Source organism: Panthera onca, chromosome D4 (genome assembly GCF_046562875.1).
Source record: "Panthera onca isolate mPanOnc1 chromosome D4, mPanOnc1 haplotype 2, whole genome shotgun sequence".
Taxonomy (NCBI): domain Eukaryota; kingdom Metazoa; phylum Chordata; class Mammalia; order Carnivora; family Felidae; genus Panthera; species Panthera onca.
The window spans coordinates 17,796,674-17,804,799 of record NC_138351.1 but is presented as its reverse complement, the minus strand read 5'-3'; the positions used below and the strand labels follow the sequence as shown (position 1 = coordinate 17,804,799).

At 41.4% G+C, this 8,126-nt stretch overlaps 1 protein-coding gene across 2 annotated transcripts in view; it reads right to left on the bottom strand.

Moving 5' to 3' along the window:
- Window positions 1-346: 346 nt before the first annotated feature.
- Window positions 347-8,126, bottom strand: part of OSTF1 (osteoclast stimulating factor 1) — a 56,896-nt gene continuing 49,116 nt past the window's right edge. For both annotated transcript variants that reach the window (XM_078436938.2, XM_060610044.3), the window contains 2 exons: window positions 6,626-6,724; window positions 347-944 (listed from right to left, as the gene is read on the bottom strand). In XM_078436938.2, coding sequence (XP_078293064.2) covers window positions 886-944; window positions 6,626-6,724 — 158 coding nt within the window. In that variant the 3' untranslated portion in view covers window positions 347-885. The remainder of the gene's footprint in view (window positions 945-6,625; window positions 6,725-8,126) is intronic.

The following is an 8,126-nucleotide window of genomic DNA, read 5'->3' as shown; positions in this document are numbered from 1 at the left end:
TTACAGAAAACCATGGCGTCTTGTATGATAAGTAAATCAATTTTTTTCATCTTTCAGACCTTCAGCAGACTGCAATGAGTTGCTGAATTTCTTCATACTAAGTGTAACCTCAGAGATAAACTAAAAGACTAACGATGACTAACATTATGTATTTCATTATAAATATATCTTCTCACTGATTATGGACTCAAATCAAAGCCAATATATAGAGCTGAAAAGAAATTTGGCTATTGTGATTCCTTTGTGCTAATAAATACAAAATACAACTTAAAAGATAAAATCAGCCTTCACCTAAACATAAATACAAAAAGCAAAGAGTGATACCACAAAAAACAGACAAAAGGAATCCAGTCTCTTCAAATGTTTATTTTTGTCAGAATAGCTGACGATTTTCTGTTAAGCCTTTTGGTTCATTACTATAACAAGCATTTTTCCCCTTGAAAAACCCACTCAAAATATTTTAATCCTTGAGGTAAAGAACTTTAACTAAAAAAACAAACAAACAAAAAAAAAACACAAAAAAACTGATCTTTTTTTTTTTAAAGAAAAAAATTCTTAAAATTCCTTTAGCTTGATAAATAGAAATAATCTCTTCTTGTTCTACTCTGGTGAACAAAAATGTACTTTATACAGCAAAATATCCAGTCACTTATTGGCAAACTGAAGGTGAGAACCTACCCATTTACATGTTCTACTCAAACACAGTGCAAGACTTCCATGTTCATATAGACTTCAAAAAACAAAAACAAAAACAAAAACAAAAAAACCCAAACCAAAAAAAAACCAAAAACCATAAACCGGTTACCAACACTCTTCTGGCAAAGACGAGGGTTTTGGAATGGCAAAAGGAACACAAGTTTTAGATCTCAAAGCTCCAGAAGGGAATTAATCTGAGTCTTCGTCATCAAGATACTCCTCGGCATTGCTTAATGTTCGAACAGCATCTAAAAGGAATGGTGGGAAGGCAAAACGGGAAAATTACAGATTGCTCACATTTGGTTTGCACTTTCAAAGCTCCTGATACCTCAAGGGATCGTAATCTTTCCTCAGGCCCGGGGACTGTACTACCCCTGAGGATCTTCTTCAACTTTTGCTTTCCTGCCTGACTGTTCAGTGTCTGCTGTCCCAGAGGCTGACAAATGCAGCTGTCCGCTCGTTCCTTGGACACGCAGAAAAGTAAAGCCCGTAGGCCGCAGGTACCATTAATCTACCTTGCACAAAATGCAACCAGCCACGTGTGCCGTGACCGGCACGGAACACACCGGACGCCCCTCCACTCGTCCAACCCCCTCTCCCAATGACAAGTGCCACATGTGGCTTCGGTCAGTCGGCAGCCTGCAGCCTTACTTGAAGGCAAGATCACTGGGTAGAAAGGTAACTAATGAGGGGGGAAAAAAAAGGAAAAGAAGCAGAATGAAAACACAGAAGCTTCGGTTTCATCTCTAAAAGCACGGATAAATAAAAAAAAAAATAATTTTAAAAAAGCACAGAAAAATAAAGTATGCTCAGAGGTAAAAGAATGAAATAAAAAAAAAAAAACAAAAACAGAAATCTGAAACAGAAAGAGCCGAACCCTACCATACATGACATCAAGCTTGAGCAGGGGTCAAAACGAAGACATCTCATCTTTAAATGGTCACCTATTCGATTGTCTATTTAAATGCCTATAAGCAACAGGTTACACGGGGTATAATTTCAGGGGGCAAACTGAAACGCGAGCCTAACCGCCGTCAGAGCTCAACAAGTGCATGTTATCATGGTCTCTAAATACTATCTTCCCGTGCTCATTGGAGAAATGACTGATTCCAAGTCTGGGGCAGAAAGCGTACCTCTTGTCATACCGTAAAACAAGGATGCTGTCAAAGAGAGCATCAAAGGTTCACGATCCAACCCGAAGAGGCCTCCACTAGCCAAAGAGGAGCTATCAATAGGGATACTAAATATAATGGATTGAAACACAGCAAATATTTCAACGTACATCACAGAGAAGCCACTAGTCCTCTCTGGAGAATGAGAAGGAACCAGCACATCATTTTGAAAACTCCTAAATAAAGGACGAAAATCAAGCCTTTATTCTTCTCCTACTACACAAACTATTCCTTGGAGTCATCAGACCATGGATGAAGGGCAATTTTTTTTATAGAATGTTCCAGCTGATAACTGAGACAGGAGTGACAGAACTAGAATATGGCCATTTCACAACTGTTAGTAAACTAATGGATCTAGACAACGATCATCAATGAATGCTAACATCACAGGATGAGTGACAGACAGGTAATACGTGCCTCTGATGAAAGAACACAGCTTTCTTCATGAAGCATTCTTCCATCTACCCTTTCACAGACACATAAAATGTAGAATCTAATCAAACCTCTAGATCTAACACCAAATGACAAAAATACAGAGGAACCTTTAGATCTAACACCAAGTGACAAGACTACAGAGGAAAGAGGAACATGTCAAACACCCTGGGAATGCATGTATGCAATGCCTAGACTGAGAAATTCAGGAAAACTGACCCTGCTTCTTTAATAAATAAATAGCCAGGCTAAAAGAAGAGGGGGAGAGGAGAAGGAAAGGAAACAATGATTTAGGAGATGTATCTACCAATCAGAACCTGACCTTATTTAGACCCTGACTTAAACTGTAAATAAAGAAACAGATAAGTAAGCCAACAAAGCAGAAACAAACATGTATGGGAAAAAATGGTGAATCTGGACAGTGACAAGATACTTGAAGATATGAAGCAATTATTAATTTTAGGTCTGCTAGTGATAATGTAGCTTTGCTCAGTCATTATCTTTACAAATTTAGGAAAATCATTATAGAGAAAAAAGAAAGGGACAAGGGAGAGTTGGTACAAGGGAGGTAGAAACTTATACGAGAAGGAAAGATTCGGATTCAAAGAAGTGGATATAAACAGAACAGAGGCAGCCTTGAATAATTTCACACCAGCTTCCAAACTACTAGAAATCTCCAGCTTGTCTGCATTCATCTCCATCCTCCTTACGAGAAGTTCTGGAGACCTGGGAGGAATATACTTTGTTCTATCCCACGTACACGTACAACTTCAGGACTGGCTGTAGACTTTTTGTCTTCTTAAGCCACAGACAAAAAGACCATAGCAAGGCTCTTTCCTACTCTGCTTTGCTCCTACAATCCTACGTGTTGCCCACTGAGGTAGTCTTGGGCCTCCAACGGTTACCTCGGCGCTTTATTTCAACCTCGTTTCTCCTGTTAGCAAGAGAAGAAGGCTCGCCATGCTGCAAACTCTTACTGAATGGAAATCAAGAGACAGGAACGAGCCAGGAAAATAAATTCCTTCTCCTTCCTTCCTTTTATGGATTGCTCCCAGGCACAGTTTCTCTGGAATCATCTCACATGGCCAAGTGCTGAGGAGCTCCGTCTCTTCATAGCCCATCTTGGGCCGTGACCATCATGGTAATGTAACTCCTAACCATGCCTCCCCGTTCCCCCCAGCTGACTTCCATCTCTCCTCAATGTCACTGACCTGAATTTGCACATTCCAAACCAAGTACTAGCACTTAAGACAGACAGTCAAACAAACAAACCATAAAGGGTGGAAAGACAGACACAGTAACCTGGATAAATCTCACAGGCATAGCATTAAGTGAAAAGAAGTCAGACACAAGAAAGTACATACTGTTTGAGTCCATTTATATCAAGTTCAAGCACAGGCAAAACTAGGCTGTGGTGAGAGAAGAGGAGGACGTGGAGGGGTTTTCAGGGTATGGAAAATGTTCTCTACCTTGATCTGGGTTGTGGCAAATAGGTGTAAGCACAGTTTAAAAAAAAAAAATCAAGATGTAAACTTAGGATTTATATACTTTACTTAATATAAATTATACCCCAATTTGTAAAAACTGGAAAAAGAATTTAAAGTGTTGACTCCTCAAGGTGGGGCTGAACCCCGGCCCTGCACACATGTCCCAAAGTTACCCTTCATGGTAACTACAAAATGTGACTTGTTTTTTCTCATTAAAAAATCCAAGATGAGGGGTGCCTAGGTGGCCCAATCGATTGAGCATCTGACTCTTGATTTCGGCTCAGGTCATGATTCCAGGGTTGTGGGATCGAGCCCCATGTCAGCTTCATGCTGAGTGTGGAGGCTGCCTAAGAGTTTCTGTCTCTCTCGCTCTCTCTCCCTCTGCCCCTCTCCCCTGCTAGTGCACTCTCTCTCTTAAAAAAAAAAAAAAATCCAAGATATGCTTTTAAAACTGGAAAACAACATCAGAATATACTTTTCCCAGTCTAGAGTTCGTGCTGGCAATTAGCCAAATGGCCCAATATTCAACTCTTACTCCAACTAAGATCACAATACAAATTCAGACTTTTCACTGGACGATTGAGGTAATGAAGCGAGAAAAAAGAAAAGAAAAAGGTAACGTGAAAACTGAAATATGAAAATTCATTTCTTGCCTCTGTGTCAAGCCCTAAGATTACCTCATTGATGAGTCCATTATCTAATCATTACACATTTAGGAAAGTAGACCAAAGACACTTAGTGTGAACAGAGCAGAGGAGACCTACCTCCCAGCCCTGTTCTACAAAGACTGCAGAAGGGTGAGGGAAAAAGGGCAGATGTGCCTTCCCAGCTCGGGGTGCCCAGATGGAGGCTTCTGGGTGCAGCTCTCTGGGGTCTGAGCAAGCGTGGCATTCTCCTTGCCTATCGTGATCAAGCTCATAGTGTACATGAGGCTCTGATAACCTTCAGCTCCTAAGAAACCTTACTCCTCGGTCAGGACATTCTGAAGGTACCCATAGAACAACAGGAAGTCAGTGGCAGAAGAAGGAAGTTGGGCCATAGTCCTACTTCCTGACCCAACCAAGGCAGCAGGAAGGAAGAGGTCCGTGCCAAGTAAAAGCATCTCTCCTACATGGCTGCATATACACTTGTCAATCAAAATGTAGCTGGGGAGCACCACGCAGCTGGTACATACTTTCCCGCTCACTTAGCAGACCCTCGATCCATCTATGCATGAGTAATTACTTTAAAGAAACACCAGCTCTGCCAGTGAGCATTCACGGCTGAGATAATTAAGAAACCCAAGCCGCTTAGTGGTTTACACTACATCGGAACTGAAGTTAAAAGAAGTAAGAAACTGAAACAAAGACAGATCTGGAGTAAAGAACAAAAGGAACAGCAGACTCGTGAGGAGGGCTATGACGGGAATTTGGTGATGGGCAAGGAGGATCATTCTGGGAAGCTCCCTTGGCAAGTCATGAAGAAAGGAGGACTGTTTGCTATTTTTGATTAACTAAAGCAGGAAACCAGAGGTCTGACTGTATTTTGTTGCTTCCGCGGGAACAGGGATATGGGACAAGGTAACACCACCTCTTCTCATAAAACAAAGGGGACTTAAGGAAGAGAGAAGCTTTCCAAGGGTTCCAAAACGAATGGGAATGTGATTCATATAGGAAAACAAACCAGTACCTCACTCCACAAGCTCGGAGGGTGACAACGTCCTCAGATTAAAGTAGAAACAAAAATGTACTCAGCCTCTACACTAGAAATGTCTCAGAAGTTGTTTTGGTGACTCTCCACCAACATGGACCAGGCTAAACTTTAGACTCTAAAAAGCAATACTAAAAAGGGTTGGAATGATGAGTACCAATGCTCACTAAAGACATGAAAAGCGAGTTCTCCATTATACTAGTTCCATTCTAGAAAACGGTGGACAAGATGTATCGATCATTGGCTTATACTCCAAAGTGGCATGAAAGTGCCAAACACGAGATAAAAGTAGAGGAAGGCTTGAGAAGTGAGGGGGGAAAAAAAAGATTGAATGTCCCCTCCAGCCAAAACATCTTGTATTTTTCGTTTTTCTCCCTCGGGGTTCCTCAGGGGCCAGGAGGCTGATGGTGAACGAAAAGGGAGAGACAGGAGAGGAAAATGAGGAGGGGTAAGGCACACCGCCCCCCAGCATTTCTTTCAGGGGGAAGCATTCAGTACATTATGTACAGAGAAGTCCAATAAACAGCCAGTCTCTGAATAGTAATCATGAACAATGCAAGCGTGTTTCACACCTTTTCTTTAGCACCTTTTCAAAATAACCACAAGGACCTTTCTTTTTTTTTCCAACCCCATCTCCCACGCCAATAGATATTTTTATCTCGAAGAATGTATACCTAAACTTTACCTTTAAAAACCACCCCACGGTCTGTAAACAAACATCAAATTGGTTATCAAGACCGGAATAATTCTGATCGTAGTTTACTGATACTCTCGTTTAAAACAGAGATAAAATATAATCATGGAGCTCTTCAGTGCTTAATTGAAAAATAAATATTTAGAGACAACCACTTGTAAAACCATATCCGGAACCATGGTTCTCTGATAAGGGCTCTACTGGAAAGCAAGTGATTACGACCTGATTGCAAGGAACAAAGGAAACACACAAAAAATACTAAAAGGCCAAAGTCTCTTCGATTTGCTTGCATGAAGGCATTCTTCAATGTTGCACGTTCCAAATGAGACCCAGGATATAAAATCTGACTTCAGAACCACATGAAGAGTTTACCGAGAAAACGTTTCCCCAATTCTAAGATGGTAAATCTCAGTCATGATGGTGTCAGAGGAGAAAGAAGGATCGAAGGCAAATACCTGTTCCCTGTTTCTTTTTCAGGAGAGACGCACAGGCCGCATTGGTGGCCATGTCCAGGGCCAGCTTCTTCTCATTGTTTCTCAAGTCTGTTCTTGCACCTTCCCCAACACAAGAAAAGCAAGTCAGGTGTTTTTGAAGAATCTGTAGCAGCGGACTACACATTCTTCTTCCCACCGAGACGGATCACTTTTGGCCAAACTAACTAGACAACCATTCTGGCCCTGAAGTAAGCTTTTTCAAAACAGTCAGAGCACGTTTGCCGTCTTGAAATCAGGGCGCTTGCTGCTGCATCCCAGGTAATTAGGCACAATTAAAACAGAGCCTTTCCTTTCAAATCCTCAGACTGCTGCATGTGACTTTTCAGGGGGGACTTCACTATCCCCGAGGTACCTCCTGAGTCAGTTGGACTCCAATATGTCTTGGCACGAGTTTTTAGAGATTAGTTTAACATACCCTTTGCTTCTTGAGAGAAGCCCGTGTGGGTGGTGCCTGCCGGGATTAGTATTTCATATCTGCCAAGTATACTCTTGTGCAAATTAGCAGAAGAGTAACACCATAAAACCTAGAGGCAATCCATTGTCCCCAAAGCACATCTTCTACTTGCGTTTTGTCCGGGTCTTCGTGGTGATAAAAATTACATCAGAATTCGTGGGTATATTTTCGTTGCCAAAGCTTCACCAATGCAGAAGTGTGCTGAACAAAAGCATACGTCCCGTTTCGTCCCCTGACTCACCCCTCCCTGCCCCATCTTCCAGTTTGTCTGGGGGAATCCATTCCCAGCAAGTGGGTATCAGTCCTCACCTCCCTCAGGTGCAGAAATGCACTCACAGACATCTATGCATATATGTGTAAAATCACACCACATATAACAGTCTGTAACTTGATTTTTTTACTTAGCAATATATGATGGTACTCATTCCTCAGTAGTACACATAGCTCAATCCATGTAAACATTTGTAAGTATTCAATTTTGTGGGCATCCCAATATTTATTTAATAACTCTCCTCTTCCCCTATCGAGGGACACTTAGGCTGTTCCTTTACCACAAACAATATTGCTGTAAATCTCCCTGAACACCAGCTTTCTGAAGTATGGCTTCCCAGAAGTGATGCTGGGATATAAGGCTATGTATATTTTTAATTCTGCTAGCTACTGTCCGATCGCTGTCCAAGAAGGCTTTACCAATTTATACTTTCTGCCACGGTACAGGAGAGAGCCATTTTGCTTGTAATCTCATCCTCTTCAGGAAACAAAAAAATAAGTGTAATGAAACTCAAAGGGACAAAAATACTGAGTCAAGAAAGCATGGTTTGTTTAATTAGGAATATGGCGACCGTGTCTAAAAATCTCTCTCATGAGACTTAGATCTGCCCACAGCTAAGGGTCTATAGAAACCTCATTCGCTCATTGGGCCACGGGGAAAAATTCCGGAGGGTTAAGAGCTCTGTGACTGATCATATCTTATGTTAAATTGCACTTTAGAACCCATATACATGATTT